The following is an 18,552-nucleotide window of genomic DNA, read 5'->3' on the forward strand; positions in this document are numbered from 1 at the left end:
CATGGATGTCACGTTTTAAACCTTTCATTTCAATGTGCTATCAGCACATTGTAATGAATGAGGTGGAAAATCCCCATGTATTGCCATACAGTAGTATGGCAGTATATCGGACAACCTAGGGTTAAAGTACTCTAGGGAGTCTGAAAAATAGTAAAAGTAAAAATTAAAAAAAGTTAAAAAAAAAATTATAATAAAAAACCTAAAAATTAAAATCACCACCTTTCCCTAGAACTGATATAAATACGAATAAACAGTAAAAATCACAAACACGTTAGGTGTCGCCGCATCTGAAAAAGCCTGATCTATCAAAATATAATAAAGGTTTTTCACTGCATTTAACCCCGTAACGGAAAATAGCACCCAAAGTCGAAAATGCCACTTTTTTGCCATTTTGAAAAATATAAAAAAAATCTATAAAAAATGATTAAAAGTTCATACAGTCCTATAAAAGCTAGCATTGAAAACTTCATCAGAAGTCGCAAAAAGAGATACCACCCACAGCTCCATACACCAAAGTATAAAAAAGTTATTAGCATCAGGAGATGGCAAAATGTAAAAAAAATGTATGAAAACATTATAAAACCTATATCGACCCAAAGAATAAAGTAGACATGTCATTTGGGGTGCACAGTGAAAGCCGTAAATTCCAACCCCACAAGAAAACGCAGCAAATGCACACGGCATGGAATATTAAATACCATCACAATTAAGTGCAGATTGTTACACAGAAAACAAGCCGTCACACAGCTCTTGATTTTTTTTTTTTTAGATTTTTGATTGTGGGGAATGAAAAATAAAAATGAAAAAACAAAAAAAGGTCCTTAAAGGGTTAAAAAACTGTGCCTGGTCTTAAACTAGTTAACCTCCACCTAAAATGACAGGAATCGTAAGTCATGTTATAACACCAAAAGAAGCTGGTGCTGCTGCAATAAGTGAGAAATGGCTAGGTAAGTATAATGCACTTTTCTGTATTCATTTTTTAAAAACCCCTTTTAATCAGGATCTTTCGCCGGATAGACGTCTATTATCTCCTATCTCATTTAAAACAGCTACAAATAGTCCTTCACCAGTAATTGTAATACCACAAACTTGATGTTTCCTTCCCTCAATACACCTGAATGAATTATGGAAATTGGAGATGTTGTAAGCTTACTTTCTCAACTTATACATAACTTATACATATGTCATTACACATACACATTCATTAATATTAAATTCTCCAAAACATAAAGGAGGCAATATATACATAACATTCATGTTTCAAAACATATGCAGGTATTCATGCACAGACTCGCATAGATAAACACACCACCCTCTTAGCCAAACAGCGGGCACATCAAAGCCGAGGACTGGGCCCTCCCTCTGCTGCCTTCTCTTGTCGAGCTATCTGTCTGAATTACTCACTGCTTTGATGATGTCGGAAGTGTTCAGAGCAATGTGCTGTACTCCAGCACCACCATAGTAGTCTACATATTCCTGAAAGAGAAGGCACATTACTCAATACCTGCTCTATACAATTATAGAACAATTGGTGCAATTTCCAAATATAGAAGATTGTTAAGATACCAGACACTGACAATATGAATACAATAAATATGAGCACAATTATAGGCTATCAATCACCACATATTACCTGCTCAAACTAACTGCTATGTTATGTAGGGCATTGCCCACACATGCCACCCATACCTTTGTTTTGATATTTCAGCGGCCCCTTTTATGGCAAAACTTATCTGTAGAAATAGGCACATGAAGCTTAAGTGCTTTAGGGGGCGTTAGCAGAGCACCTCAGCAATTGACACCCCACAAAGTACTTCAGCTTTATTTGCCTAAAATCAAGTTTTGGCTCAGAAGGATAAGTTGAACAATAAAACAAAGGTATGGGTGGCATGTGTATTCATAGCCCTACATAACAGCAGTCAGATCTGATAAGTAAATTGTGGTAAGGGATTTCCTTAACTAATAGTGACCGTGGCATCTAAGAGTGATGTGTACAATGCGTTATGTAGCCTTGTGATTGTATGGTTTTCTTAGCAGGCTAGTGGGGGCCTAAATAAGGTCCCCAGGTCTGTCCCTAGCACATGCCTGAATAAGGCCCTGTCTGAATAAGTACTGACAAGTATAATGCGCTGTCCTACATGTTATAAGGAAAACACTTGTACCTGTATCTGGGACTTTTTCTTCCCAGGAGCTGGTTCATTTATTGGCATCTTTATAGTCTCCTCATAATTTGTCACCACAATGGAGCGCAGGGCACTGTACTGTGTATGGATCTGTTTATCATCTACAGACCAGAATCTGTGGAAGAGCAGGCATTTTTGATACCTAAAGATTCATGGAAATAAAGAAATGTGTGTTATTTTTTTTAATTCTCTATTGTACATAATACATTGGATAAAAGAAAGCTATGAAATTTTCTAATGTACTTACTCCCTATTCAAAACATATACTTGCATCTGTGCAATGCATGTATCTATATTTAGGAGGCCAATTGAGCATTTAAAGGGCTTGTCCGGTGCTTAAAAGTTTTTCCTGAGCCACAGGATAGGGGATAACTTGCTGAACATTTGGGGTCCCAGTGATGAGACCCCCATGGATCATAAGAACGTAGGTCCCTTGTACACGCAAATGAATAGAGAAGCTGGTCGCACATGAGCCTTCTTTATTCATTTCAGCAGCGCTACTTCCATCCGTGCCATATAGAGTAAATGGAGCAGCATTGTGCATGATCGAAATGCCATTATATCCTTGGCAGGAAAAGAACCCACACCATAATTAATAGTCCACTCTTCAATGTGGAAAGTGACAATGATAACATACAGCATGAAAAGACATTCTACACACTTTTTTGGGAGGTTCATAGTGGCCCCTTTAAAATGGGATGCTTGCAATGGGAACCCCACCAACCAATCTCCAGTGTAAACCAGGAAAATCCTTTAAGGGCAGCGCAGTAGTTATACATAACAACGACAAATACACCTAGAAATTTTGCCCTGCCCTAAATATTTCAATTTAATGTTATTATATGCAAACATATAGGTAAAAGTTATATGCAGAGCAAACAAAGGCTAGTCTTTGCTGTGACCATTAGATGTTGTAAAACTGTGTGACAGAAAAGTAACCATATTAAACTCTATTGACCTTGATTTATTTTGCAATTTGTATGCTGAATGTATATATAATATTCTGCCCATTGAAAGTGCCTACATGTGCATCACGTCTGCCACAGGCAACACACAAAACTGTAATTTGTTCTTTGTTATTTGTATTACAACAACCTGGAATTTTGGACAGGAGCTAGGGGGAACAGAATGTCCTTCCAAGAACTGGACTTCTGGCTTGTTAATAAATATGTTCAAGTGGTGTTTTTGCCTTTTATCTTCCTTTTGTGCTTTTGAATAATGTGATGTTATTGATCTGTGCCTATGTGGTAGGTGGGGGAGCGAGCGGTGACAGGTTCCTCATGAAGCTTAAATAGACCTAAGGTAAAAGTCCAGATAAAAGAAACTCTTATATAAGAATAGTCACAAGTTTACACAATTGAAATGACTTGTAACTAGCCGCATTGTTAGTCATATGTTCTCCTGATTGAAAGCGATAATTTATTACACATGCTGAAAAAGTATAGCCTGCATGTAATCTCTCCATTCATACAGGTGTTATGGCTACTGTTTGTAAAACATTCATGGTTGTTGTATAACTTTTAGGTAGATGAATCTGGCTTAAAGGGAACCTGTCACTAAATTTTACCATATTATACTACTAACTATATATGCCACTACTCAGATACGCTTTGGTGGCATTTTAAAGATAGGAAAGTCGTCTTTCAGATCATATTAGGCTTCTGCAAATAAAAATCCAATCTTGAATTTTTTTATAACTATATGTCCAATTCTGTAGCTCACAGAGCCACAAGCCTTTCTCTGAAAGATGAGATCATTATCTTTAATATGGCACTAAAAGCCTGTTTCTATGTACTTTGGAACCATAGATAGGGGCTTCTGAAGTGACCCTCCCCCTGCAGCCTCTAAACTTGATTCCTTTCAGGACAATATGACTCTTTGCTCATTTTCACATGACTTTGGAGGTGATTTTTTTTTATAGGTAAACGGGCAAGATTTCTCATAAAAGATGGAATCTAGAAAGGGCATGTCATATCCTACCTGGGGGGGTTATTAGTTTAGTGGGGTAAAATCTGGTGATGGGCCATCAACCTCTGGACATTGTAGGTATGACACTCAACCTCGTCCCTATTAGCTGTTAGGCCTGCCATAAACACGGGGTAGGGGGGGGCATTTATTAATTTGGGTACAGTGGCGCTGGAAGTGGTGCAAGCGATAAACGATTTGGAGCACAAACAATAAGGTTTAGAACAGTCCCCCCATTCATGAAGGTGAAATAGAACTCCCTAGACCAGCTGCTCTAATTGTGCGCCAAAAATTGTGCCACAAAACAAGTCAGAAAAATAGAAGTGTGGTGCCGGCTCTTCATAAATAAGGTGCAAGAGACAGCAAGGGAATTTTAAAAATTTCCACCAGTTTTCAGTTTGAAAGTTGATAATAAATGCCCCCAAGGTGCTTTGTTGGAATCAGGTGCATTGGCATTCTGTGAAGTCGCCAAAAGCTATCACTTGCAGCTGAATGGCATGAACATCATGGAGACACTTATGCGGTTGTTTGCACTTGTAGATTACCAGTTCACAGTGGACTCCATTTCATCATCAGGCTGGTTTCCTACAATGTGATCGATGAAGTTCAGACAACCTGAGGGCCTGAGGAGAAGGTGAAAAAAGTATATGTTTTTATTGTGGTACACAACTTCTACATTTTAATATTGACTTTTTATTATGTGCTGTAAGTGTGGCGGAGTTATTCCTTGATGTCTTAGAATTAAATATAAGTCTGTCAATGTTAAAAGAATAATTTTAATAAGAATAGAAACTATTGTATGATGTCAAATGTTTGCATCAGTAAGACAGGTGACAGTGTCATGAATCCTGTAAATTTCCCCTTATTTATTGATCTGGGCAGCAATAGGTACGGCTAAAAATGTAACTTTTGATTGTAACTTTTTTTTAGGCAGTCTATTTTATGTATCAAAAGTAAGGATAAGGCTAAGGTTCCATTCTTTTTCCCTTCCAATATGAAACAGCAGAAAAAATTCTCTAATACTAATACGTCAATGGCGAACGGAGGTGAACAGAAGAGCTTCCATTCACCTTCCATTTTCTGTTATGCTCTCCCTAATGCAACCATGAACTGAGCCTAATTTGACATCTGACACAGCCTGTGTAAAATTTTTTCCATTATAAATAACGGACATGACATCACGAAAGGTACCATTCTGTCCCTCTTAGGGTTGCATGCATGGAAGGGTAGCTTCATTTATATGATAGTATAATCGAAAATCAGAAGGCACACCTTGGGAACAGGGAGCCATGGCAGGTTAAAAAATGTTTTTCCTCTCTCTCCTGCCCCAGCCCTCTAGAGGTTTTCCAGGAAAGCTGATAAACCCCTTTGGCACCCCCATTCCATTCCTTATCCATTTGAGAGTATCAGGAGCCCCCTTAGACATTACATATTTGACTCATCCTGACAATCTCTTCACATTTAGCCATATGTATAAGACCATAAGGAAAAAGCTCTTTAGTTTTGGACAGTGGGTACTACAGATTTCTAAAATATATTATTATATGTTACGACAACCATTGCCATATTAGGGGCTACATTTAGTAAATACAACAAGGATAGTCCATGTCCGATTATGTGTGATACGTACAAGTGGTTACTTACTTTTAAGCAAACTTTGCATAAATCAATACTGCAAAAGTGTACAAGAAACTTTCTAATAATCTTTGGAAACTTTGAATTCCATCTTGCTAACAAGAAGACAGAAGCTCATGAGGTGTCACTTTACATAGAGGCTACATTGGGGAGTAGCACTGAAAAGAACATGCAAACTGCTCGCACATGTACTTATAAAGTGTCTGTGCCAGTTTTATGCCGCTGCAGCACTGTGTCCGACAAGTAAAAATGTGCACCTTAAGGGGAGTGTTACTGCTTAAGTGGAGTTTGTGCCACATTTATTTCTGACGTGCACCACAATTCTGCAGCATGAAGAAAGTGCTTCAAAAAATTTCCCGAGTAGTGTAGGGGGCGCCAGATTTCTGAAGACTGGGCGCCACAGCACATAGTACAGTTTGCACTAATTTTGACAAATGTGGGCCAATGTGTATTTAAACAAATCTTGGTGATACTTTTCTATAACACCTTACATGTATTTCAGTAATATAATACATTAGCATAGTCTCACTCACAATGAAGATAACATTGGGTCACCGTACAGAGGCTTTTTAAAACCTGGGAGGAAGACACCTTGATATGGCCCTAGGTATTCAACAAGCGTATGAGTAGTATCTCCATACTGAAAAAGAAGAAAAGGAAATAGTAGCATGTGTATTCAACAGCTACCAGTTCTATCATTAGTCCTAGAAAGAATTTGCTCCAGGCAAATAGCCTAGGAAGTGAAATGAATTCTCCCCTCCCAGTCACTGTCAGAAGGGAAAACTGGCTCATCAGAGAAAAGTCAGTGATCAAAGCAAAAGCTTAATCACTGGACAAAGGAGAGCCCGGGGGAGAGGAGAAACAAATAGCAGATCTCAATAATATCTGGTGTCAGAAAAGAAAACTGATAATTCAATCAACCCTAAAGAGAGAGTCGAAACTTACCGTCTTTAGGACCGCATATTTTACTTTACCACCTTCATCCTCTTCAATCCAAGGTTCCTTCACAACTGTAGCCCCACGTTCCTTTGCTTTCTTAAAATAAACAAAATCATAGCAGTTAGATAATAGTTGGAATATAAAATGTCTGCATCATGTAAAATATAATATAAAAATAGGACTTGAGATTGAACCCAATATTTCCAAGGTTTGGAGGTTGTTATATTTACCTAAACATAATAAAATGGCCAGAAAATAAAGGGAAGCTGATCCACCTGATGACAGGTTTCAATAGCAACTTTAATAAAGATTCCAATAATGATCTTATAGCCCTGCTTCCCTGTTCCAGTAACTTATGAAAGTTTACCTGGCTCTCTGCTACCAAAGTTGAGCAAGTCATGGGGGTGTCAGTGGCAATGGACCTGGTCTCTGTTTCATCCCAGAAAATCCCCGAAAATTTTGAAATGTCCGCAGGAAATGCGATCCATGGACCCTTAGTAGATAACCCCTAATGAGACAGGGACTCTGTCTGTTGTTGCTGACACCCCCATGACACACTTGAGTCCTAATAATTTTCTTCTTGTAATGCTTGTGTTCACACCAATATTGCAACTTAACCCTCTCATAAAATCCTCACATTTAAGTCTGCTTCCTTTAATTAGCATAACAACAGGAAACCAGCAAGATTTTAGCTTAAAAGATGTTTCCATGAAAATGAAAAACCCCCAGGGTGCCCAGGATAGGGTAGGTGGAAAAAAGAACATATACTCAAGCAGAAGTAGTTCCTGTGTCAACTCCAGGAAATTCCAGGGGTCACGGGACACCTGCTTCACCCAATGAGTGGCCTCCACGGACAATGATGTCACAGGGGACTTCATCTTCGTCTAGTGAAGCTACCCAATGGATGGAGTGGGTCTCTTGACCCCATTTGGACACTAGATGATGAGGGAGCCAGGAGCTGAAGCGGTTAAGTACTTGTTCTTTGTTTATTTCTTGCCCCAGCCCAAAAAATATTAGAGCTCTTTTTAGAAATCCTTTTAAATAGAACTGTTCACTAAATCCCAACTCTTTGCATAATTTAGTAATTGTCACTTCAATGATTATGATGTACAGGCGGTCCCCTACTTAAGAACACTCGACTTACATACGATCCCTAGTTACAAACGGACCTCTGGATATTGGTAATTTATTGTGCTTTAGTCCTAGGCTACAATAATCAGCTGTAACAGTTATCAACGGCGTCTGTAATGAAGCTTTAGTGTTAATATTGATTCTTATGACAACCCAACATTTTTAAAATCCAATTGTCACAGAGACCAAAAAAGTTCTGGCTGGGATTACAATGATAAAATATACAGTTCCGACTTACATACAAACTCAACTTAAGAACAAACCTACAGACCCTATCTTGTATGTAACCCGGGGACTACCTGTATTTGGAATTTCATCTTTAGCCCCCCAGCAATATGCTAACTAGGTTTTCTACTGTAAAGTGGGCAGATTGTGACTGTCTGCTCCAGCCTGGGACCACCCACCTGACCCTAGTGGGTGAAAACACCAACAGCTTAGATTTAGGTCCAATTTTTGGCTTGGCAGACCTCCTGTAAATCGCAAACATAACACTCAGTAACAGAAGAGGCTCAACCTTTTTTATACAGTTATTAGGAAACGTATTCAATGGCAAAAGCAAAATGCCTGAATTTTCCTTTCTACTAATGCAAAAGACTGATTAGATAAAGAGATATTTTCTTTACATTGATCCATTTGATGGACCTCAAACAAAAAACAATCTCTCGCTAAATGCCTTCTTTTATTTTTCTTTAAACTATATGTGGAAAAACAACATGAAGCAATATCACTAGTGAATAGGGCTTTTTATTGCTGCAATGAAGGAGCCTGAAGCAACTCCTCTGTGCTGGGCTTCACCTGGATGAAGGAGAGTATGCGTCATCCAAGACTCTCCTTCCCGAATGCCTTTGTAAGGACTCGCCACATCTACCCTCTTCTTATGAATAATTTTCCGGCTACGCGCACATGTAAGAATCTTTAGTCGAGACATTTTTGCAGACAGTATGTCACATCTATGTATTTACAGTATATGCTTTCAATGTCTCTTTTTTACGTTTATTATGTTGCTATATTACACATTACAAGGTATTCCTGGATGTCATCTCAGCATTCAAGGAAAGATTTACTTCAGCAGAGGAATACTCTATGGCCATCGCAATAAAAAGTGAGAATTAAAATTGTATCCTTAAGAAAATGAGAGAAGATTGAAGAGAGAGAGAGAGAGAGATAGAAAGTTGATGAATGAAGTTCTCCGACCCCTGGAGATCAGCTGTTATTTCATTGTTAAGCTTCACGTGGCCACTGGATGGGAAATGCAGTGTAACATGGCGGCCATTTACATTACTGTCATGGATTATACCAAGTTTACCAAATTGGAAGCTGTTGTACAATATAGAGGACATTCCTGAGCAGGACATTGCGGCTCCCGAGGACTTACACAGCAATTTCTTAGATGTTTTCCCTAGTAAGATGGATAGAATAAGTAGTTGCATAGTTGTCATTATTATACTGGTGCAAGGCCTGGTTCACTATATAGGTGTGTTTTGGAGAAAATCACATGGTATTTTTGAAGGGGTTTTCCAAGGTTGGGAAAAAAAACTTGGGTCCCATATTACATTGACACATGAGCCAAATTTTGGGTTATCCCTACCTTTTAAATGAACCGTGTGATGAAAAACTGTTCAAATAAGAAAATAATGAAAAAAAAATGCAAGTTCACTATTAAATTAAATCAAGAGATGCTAAACATAACCCGTAAGGCTAATAGATGAGGATCTAGCATTGGGGTGTACCCTATGTTGACGCATATCTGATGATGAGGTTTTAAAACTAGACAGACATATCTCTTAATAGATTATTTTTTGCAATGTGTGTATGTGATTGTGATAAAGCTACTGCATTACACTGCAGATTTACTGCATAGAAATGCTGGAGGTCAGATCTGTGCATAAGCTACATGTGAATGCACCTTTACAATCCCTTTGCAGAACATAGCGAAATTTGTATTGTACATATTGGTCCACATTTATTAAAATGTTTGGGCCAGTTTTCTTTCTGACTTTGCACAGAAAAGAACTGCTTGTACATGTATTTAGAAATGGTGTTGTAGCTGCACTGTACTGCACTAAAGGGGTGTTAGTGCTTAGTCGCATTTTGTGCCACTTTTATTATTAACTTTTTTTCACAATTCTGCATCATGAATAAATTGCACCAAAAAAATTGGTGCACACTTCCGAGCAGTGCAGGGGCGCCAGATTAATGAAGACTGGCGCCAGTTTTGAATAATCTGCCGCACTCTGCACACTCCACAGGCAAACTGCACATAGTACAGACTGTGCTTGATTTGAGAAATGAGGGCCTTTGTCTGGGGAAAGGATTCATTCTCAATGCCTTATGTTATCTCGCCATCTGGTGGCTATAGCCATGAATTGTAAGCAAATTCCATCGGAACCAACAGTACATCTAACCATGATTATGTACACAGGGGAATGGAGCTGTACCCCTCCTCCTGCATGTTTGAACAGTTTGAGTGACAGAACACATTTGATATTAACCCCTTCATAGCTACCATATGTCTTAAATATGTTATAATTGCAAATCCTGTACATAGAGCATGTGTACAGATGTCATGATAGTGGCCCTATTCTAAAGGCTACATCTTCTGAACTGCGGCACAGAGAAAAATAGTTCTGGTGTCATTTTAAAGAGGATTTTGTTTCCAAGTGCCACCAAAATGAAGATTTCCACTTTTACATTTACAGTAAAAAAGCAAAAATTTTATTATATTTAAAGCTTTTCCAAAGGTATTAGAAGAACAGGTTAGAAGAGCAATTCAGAGCTACAAAAATTGACCTGGACATTTAGGTACCAATGATCCTTGGTCACAAAAGGGTTAAATTAATGTACTTTAGTACAGATCATAATGACCAAAAATGAGTAATGTTAAAGTGGGAAGAATAAGTTGCGGTTCCCATTATTGTTATAACCAAACCTTCTGTGCTTTATATGTTTAATACCTTACCTCCTATTATCTGAGAAATTAAAACCAGAACCTTTTATTTTTCTAACCTGTTTTTATTTTCTGATTGTAGATTTTTATATATGGTTCCTCTACATGACTATGCGCCATTTCATCTTTATTGTGTTAAACTGTAGACAGCAAAAGATCTACAGGAGTGTTTTCTAGGAATGCTCAGGATTGGGGGCAGGGGGGGGGGTTTAAAAACAATAGTTGTCAACAATGATGTAATGAGCTACATATTTAATGACATCCTATTTTTTTTTTAAACATACTTAATCCTACATTATGCCCTTACAACAAGTGCATAATGTAGGATTTAGTATGTTTTAAAAAATATAGAAAATGACCTGGAAAATGAAGGGAAAAAAAGCATTGAACATTCCAAAATAAGCTATTGTTTGGTGACACATTACCTTTAATAAAACAACCAAGTGCCCGGTCCTCTTTACTTATTACAGCATTTTGCAGGAAATGGGTAAATCAGTGAAGCAGAAAAAGTGTGTTAGCGGAAACCCTAGGGTTTCTGAAAAGTGGCCAGGGGGGAGGAAGAGAGACTCAAAAAAAGATTAAAAGGTCATAGGATCCCTGAAAAATTATGTCAGAAATGCATCTAAGGGTCACAGCTAGAGTGCTAGCAAATCATTATAGAGTCATAGGAGGCCAGACAAGGAGCAGAAGTCACTTGACACCTCGCCCACTCCCCTTCATCCAGGTGAAGTCCAGCACAGAGGAGTTGCCTGAGGCTCCTTCATTGCTGCAGATCATTACTGCTTCATCATAACATTATAGCAGCTATAGTTATCTACAACAATGACATATATATAATTTGCGATTTTCATGGCCAAGGGACATGGCGTTCTAGTCTTTGCGCTCGCTAGACGCCTCTGCTGGTTAGCTTATATGCTCCTCAAAAACAAAAGGATCAGATTTTTTAATTGAACTTACATGACCCATGTGTCCCCATCTGTCAGGGAGTTAGATAATGTGCATTTGTTAGACGGTGCTGACAAAATTGATGGGTTCAGTCAACCTTTCTGCTGTGAGTATGGGGGGCTTAAGTGGGATCATTGAAGCAAATAAAGAGGAATTGACCAAGAAAAGTGAAAAGCTGTCTATATGTAGGTTGAAGTGTAATTAAACTTACAAAATTCTGGTTATCAATAGAGAACCAAACCCCCATAATAATCCTAGAAAATATCGGCTGATATACTGGAAGCAACTTTTGTGCTGTCCTTTTGCTGCAAATTGGTTACTGGATACTTGAGATTATTACATCAGTCATGAACACAAACCCTGCCACAGACCCTATTCTTCATCAGTGAGGATTGTTGCATCAATAATTCACATTACGTGTACAAGATAGTTTCTTTAGGTTTGTTCTTAAGTTGAATTTGTATGTAAGTCGGAACTGTATTCTTTATTATTTTAACTCCAGCCAATATTTTTTTTTGCTCTCTGTGACAGTTGGATTTTAAGAATGTTGGATTCTCATAAGAACCAGGATTAACAATAAAGCTTCATTGCAGACACATTTGATAACTGTTATAGCTGTTTATTGTAGCCCAAGGCTAAAGTACAGTAAATTACCAACATCCAGACATGCAGAGGTCCATTTGTAACTAGGGGTAGTCTGTAAGTCGGGTGTTCTTAAGTAAGGGGACTGCCTGTATAGTAACCAATCAGCAAGCATCTTTTTCTCAGCTGAACCATTTCTTATAAAATTTTCTAAAATAGGTGCCCCAAGTCTCATATTGGTATATTCAGAAGATATTAGGCTGAGTTTACATGGTCTAGATTAGGGATTTAAAACTCAATTACACTGAGGACAATATCAGTCCAATTTATTATCCTTTAAAGGGCTAATTGTACATGTAAGGCTACCTGCACGCAGGACTTGTTTTATACTGGATGTAAACAACGAGCCCATAGCTTTTGTCCTTACTTGTTACTTTAGTATCTGATCCGTATGGAGGCAAATGTGTTCTGTATGCTACCCGGATTTGCAGGCGGAAAAGGTGGTGCAGAACGTATAAGGTGTAAGGTGGTACAATGTATACGTCAAAAAAAACATAGAAGTATGACAACGAATGCATCAATTTTTGTCAATTTTTTTAGCTGTATATGTTACAAGTCTGGCGGATGTGAACCCAGTCTTACGTAAGTTAACTAGCAACTGCTCAGCATATATGGACTGCATGCGGATGATACCTTATGTGGCATCAGTCATTTTCACAGATCTATAGACTTCTATGGGAGGGCAAATGAAGGCAGGAATTGATCCTGCCTTAAAATTTACATCTCAGTAACTTATCTCAGATATGGGCCTATGGAAAATAAAGCAAGAACATGCCATATCTTCCTATACAAGGGCTAAGGCCAATATAATGTTCTACCCTCACCCTTTACTCAATTCTCTTCTTACACTCAACCAACCAGGTAAGGACTTCATGTCACCTTTAAAGGACATCTACCACCAGGATGAAGGATTGTAAACCAAGCACTGACATACTGGTGTGTCTTCCCTCTGGCAGCATCTGCTCTTCTTTTAGCTTCTTATGCCCTTGTTTTTACAAAAAAAGGCTTCTAGTATTATGCAAATCTGCCTCTGGAGCTCCGGCTCTATAGGTGTTAATGGAGCCTGGAACCCTTCAGGCTTATTTGCATAATTTTTAAGCCTTTTTTTTCTTAAGAACAAGGGCATAGGAACCTTGAAGAAGAGTGAATCCTGCCAGAGGGGCACACACCAGCATGTAAGTGTGCTTGGTTTACAATCCTTCATCCTGGTGGTTGATGTCCTTTAAGTACTTGAGTAATTGCAGGGTCTGGAATTAGGTTATTACATGCTGCAGACCTGGGGGGGGGGCACATAAAATGAGGTGGCGAACCAGAATCGGCCTTGTGTTTCACATCTGTGGTCTACACCTTGGCAATTTTATTTGCAGTGTGTCAGCAAGATTTAATGCCACTGTAATATGTGAACATACCCTCAATTCAAGTGGGGTCTTTCTGTAATCTATAAATGGTTTTCCATTCAGATAACAGTTTCAATGTCAGCAATAACACTGACAATGTTGAAATTGTGTGATGGGTGCTGCAGTGTAAAGTATTCTCTTTTGTTAGTATATGCCAGAATATGACAGACTTTCTAGACTTAGAAGAGGGCACAGAGCTCTTGTCCTGGGCTTTTCCATATAAGCATGTCATTCTTTTCCTGCACGTCGCCTCCTCCTCCCCGTTCCATTAGCTTATTTGATTTGGCCTGTGATGTCACTGATCTCAGCACTTTGCTCACTCTTTTGCAAACAGGCTTTTTGCAGATTAAACAAGCAAGGCCTTTCAACGCACCGACATGTTTGTTCTTACATTAAACACTAACTACAGTTCGTGTGTCTCATATTACACACACTTTCATTACTACTGAGGTCACATAGATTTTTTTCAGTTTATGTTAGCGTTATTTACATGTTTCAGTCAAAATTTCTGAAAAACTTGACATGATCCAGGTGATGCATTATTGTGGTTGAGTAAGGTTTGGACAATGGCTACTTCATCTCTATACCCCCATTAAGGTATAAGTAGCTCTGTTAGAGAAGACCTGTCAAGTCTGCTGACATGTCTATTTGAGTAAATAATTGCATTCCTTATGAAATAACAATTTTGGATCATCTTTTCCTATATTCTACATTCTATTGTTCCTTTGTAAGGCGAGAAGCATAAGACAAAAAATTTTGCGTCCTGTTTTTTCAATTGACGGCACACCTCTACATGAAATATTTTCTAAAGGATCATTGCCTGCTATTTTAATAGACAGTCTTCACTAGACATGATCACTAGACGTGTGGCCCAGGTGCCGCTGCTGCCAGCATTATTGCTTAGGCGACTGTGCCTGGGTCATAGAGAGGAGTGGCCAGCGTGACCCAGAAGCCTATGCCTAAGCAATGATGGTGGTGCCAGGGTCATAGAGGACAACAAGGCAGTGACAAGGAGCCAGCTGCAGGGAGCATAGGTAGGTTAGAATTTTTTTGCTGTGACTACCTATCTACTGGGGGGAATGTGCTGTGACTACCTATCTACTGGGGGGCGTGTGCTTGTGACTACCTATCTACTGGGGGGCATGTGCTGTGGTTACCTATCTACTGGGGGGAATGTGCTGTGACTACCTATCTACTGGGGGGAATGTGCTGTGACTACCAATCTACTGGGGGGCGTGTGCTTGTGACTACCAATCTACTGGGGGGCACGTGCTGTGACTACCTATCTATTGCGGGCATGTCCTGTGGCTACCTACCTACTAGGGGGCATGTTTAAATTGTATGGCTCCACTTTGAAATATGTGGCATTCATGGCTCTCTTCCCGATCCTTGCTAAAGAGCATAGATTGGATGTTCTTACTCGCTTGTGGTGCGGTGGCTTATGTATCAAATTTTACAGGGGTGAGTAGGAGGAAGAAAACCCTCCAGCAAGCACAGAAAACACTGTAAAACTGAGAGTGTACGTTGTGTGGGAGGAGATGAATTGACTAGGTTGCAGCCCCAATGACTAGACCCCTGCTCATTCGCACAAACCAGACTGTAGACCTTTGTACCTCCTGTTTGTTAGAAAAATATGCTTTATTTTCATTCTATCTTATGTTTTTGACCATTTTAGACCATTCATTTACATTATTGTACCCACTATAAATTATTTTCGGCACTAAACTTTTAACACTGTTCTCTATTCATACAGGGCTTATTTTTTTGTGGGATGAGTTTTTGTTTTGAATGGACCATTTTGCTGGGGTACATGGGAATGGTTTACCACTTTTGCCATAGCTGTAATAGATTGGAGGCAACTTCCTAACTTTGCAATGCACTTTCAGAAAAAGTCTTTCTTGGCCATAAATGTAGTGTATAGCGCTAAGGAGTTGTTTCAGTGCGTGGTCTACACAATGTTAAACAGCATTTTCTTGGAAAAAAAAATTAAAAAATTAATTTACCTTAAACAAAAAGTCGCAGTCTTCTACCTGGAAAGCTATATCTTTTACACCATCTCCATGTTTGATTAAGTGCTGGCCCATATCTGATGAAAAGAAGATAAGATTTCAAGCTGTTAGCATAGATTACAATAGGCTTAGTGACTTAGTGTTTATATTGTGCTTCATATTCGACATGAATTTGGACGGCTTTTACAGAACATGCACATAGAACATGCCCTAACGAGTCCTAACTTGGTGGTCAGTTATCATTTTTTAAGTAGATGTGTAATCTAATCCATGACTAGATGTTCCATACCTACCCAAATGAAAGATTCCTAGGAAAAGAGAGTCCTAGATGAATGGATTTCCAGGAATTCCTGTGCTTTTATGTTAAAGTACATTTACTGAAAAGCAATTGTCTTTACAAATATATTGTAATGTATAAGATATTTTATCTTTTAGCAAATATGGTTCTTCATATGTTTATATGTTCATATGTTCTTGATTAGCGTCAATAATTTTGGTCCCGTTCTTGCTCAGGTGGTTAATTTAAGTTTTTGCTATTTTAAATAATAATTTTAATGGACATTCCCATAATGGCTGCCAAACCTAAAAATGTACCCCGCCTTTCAACAAACTTTAATTAAGTCAGTAGTTCAGTATGCGCACATAAAGAATAGTACTGTTTCTGGTTATCATGTGCTCATGTTATCATATATCTCCAAATTAATTTCCTCTTCGTGGTGGTGGGAGCACATCTAGCTGCTCTGATTTACTCTTCTTCCGTCCAGTCTCTATGTAATCTGAAACTTCATCTAGCTACAACTTGCTACTGCTGTCTTGCTAGCAAGTTGGAATTCAGTGGAAATTTCAAAGTGAAAAGCAGATAAGAAGGGATAATAATAAGACCTAAACTAAGTAAACACAGAAGCTCTTATAAGAAATTTTTACAAATCAAGTTTATAGTATACCATTGTAATATTGATTTATGCAAAGTTTGCTAAAAAGTTATTGATCACTTTAATATAAAGGCTACCCAGAAATGATCACTGGGTCAAAAACTTTAAAAAAAATTTTTCACAGTGATGAAATGCAATACCAAAATAGAATGATTGGCAGCACTGAAAACGGGAGAGGAGGGAGGAGGACATCAGAGCAGTGCTCACAGAGTGAAGTCAGGCTGTACAAAACAGCCTCATTTGCATAAAGTTTGAAACTTTGGGGGGGTGGGACGTGACTAGGAGAGGCTGTGCCCCATAGTAGACTTCTACATGCCCCCCTTCCCCATGCAAAAAAATTAAAATATATATATATATATATATATATATATACACATAATGCACACATGTTTGAACATCTTTATACAATCACAAACATGTATATACTCACATATAACATATACTCATTTGTATACTCACTGTCAGACAGTGTGCATATCCCAGGGGTAATTGTTGACCACATGGGGAAAGTAGAAGGCAGGACATATAGCTGAGAGATCCATAGTCCCGCCATTCTGCTGTCCCTTCCCCTGATATTTCTCATTTGAGGTGCGGGCTCAGCATATTACATATATATATACATATTACTCTGTACAATGTGCAGCATAACATGTATGATGGTGCAAATCCTCCATTCTTTAGTGTTGCATGTCAGAACCACAGACACTGCGGGCCCCATAGCAGCTGCTATTACGGCTACCACTGTAGTTATTCCCCAGCTTTGGGGAGGATTTATCAAAGGTTCCTGAGAGCAAAGCTGTTCTAGTTACTGTATGCAACCAATCAGAGTTCAGCTTTCATTTTATAAACTGCAGTGGGAAAATGAAAGCTGAGCTCTGATTAATTGCCATGAGCAACTATAACAGTTTTGTTCCCTTTCGTTAAATCTCCCCCTGAAGATACATGTCTTATTATAGCGGTGTGGTTTATAAGAGGATGGCAGTAGACCCCCTTTAAGAGAATTGTCTTAAAATACAGATATTATAGAAGTCAACATCCCAGTTTTCCTTCCTTGTATACTGTATTTGGACCATCTGTGTCTTACACACCAATACATACTAAATGGCAACATAGGGGTATCACTTGCATCCACCTGTACACTCTAACATTTATAAGCTCAAGTAAGTAGTTGGAAAAACAACAAAACCATGAACATTTTGAATCTTTCAAGCATTGAAGAAAAAGTAAAGTAACCAGGTCTTCTAATAGGATTACCTTGATTTCCTGGATTCAGTGGAGATTGAAAAATGAAAAATATCTATAGAAATAAAGCACATCAAAAAACTTTTAAAAAAATTATAATATGAACTGACAAAAAAATTCTTATGACACAGTCAGATATAAAGTTTGTGCATGTGTTTTATAGCTATACCTGTGTCTCCCCCTTGAAAACATATGCTGGATGTAGCAAGGTATATTCCCTCTTCTGTTGAGTGATTTTGTTTAATTTGTCTTACTTCCCACATGTGCTCTGCCTCCTCTCTGCAGTGCTGCACAAACAGGACCTTTGGAGGTCTCATGGATTTTGAAAGGTCAATAGTAACACATGTGTGTGGGGAGCCGACACACATGTATTACCATGGAGAGCAAAGCATGGCTACATTTGGGAATGGGCCCTCACAAAGTCCTGTGGCCCAGAGTCCGAACCCCCTTTGCCTCCGGTAGCTACGCCTCTGTTGGACACGTATACTATACCTACACACTGAAACTAAAATGCTAGGGTCAGTTGCGGTACAGCGTCTCAATGTGGTGATGCTGTTACATTTAGTCAGGCTAAACTCTTGTGTG

At 38.6% G+C, this 18,552-nt stretch overlaps 1 protein-coding gene across 1 annotated transcript in view; it reads right to left on the bottom strand.

Annotated features, from left to right (window-relative positions):
* Positions 1-18,552, bottom strand: part of LOC140119221 (4-hydroxyphenylpyruvate dioxygenase) — a 35,916-nt gene that overhangs the window by 5,446 nt on the left and 11,918 nt on the right. The window contains exons 5-11 of the mRNA XM_072138035.1: positions 17,980-18,022; positions 15,788-15,870; positions 6,729-6,818; positions 6,317-6,423; positions 4,694-4,771; positions 2,163-2,325; positions 1,405-1,476 (exon numbers count right to left, since the gene is read on the bottom strand). Coding sequence (XP_071994136.1) covers positions 1,405-1,476; positions 2,163-2,325; positions 4,694-4,771; positions 6,317-6,423; positions 6,729-6,818; positions 15,788-15,870; positions 17,980-18,022 — 636 coding nt within the window. The remainder of the gene's footprint in view (positions 1-1,404; positions 1,477-2,162; positions 2,326-4,693; positions 4,772-6,316; positions 6,424-6,728; positions 6,819-15,787; positions 15,871-17,979; positions 18,023-18,552) is intronic.

This window comes from Engystomops pustulosus, chromosome 2 (assembly GCF_040894005.1).
Source record: "Engystomops pustulosus chromosome 2, aEngPut4.maternal, whole genome shotgun sequence".
Classification (NCBI taxonomy): Eukaryota; Metazoa; Chordata; class Amphibia; order Anura; family Leptodactylidae; genus Engystomops; species Engystomops pustulosus.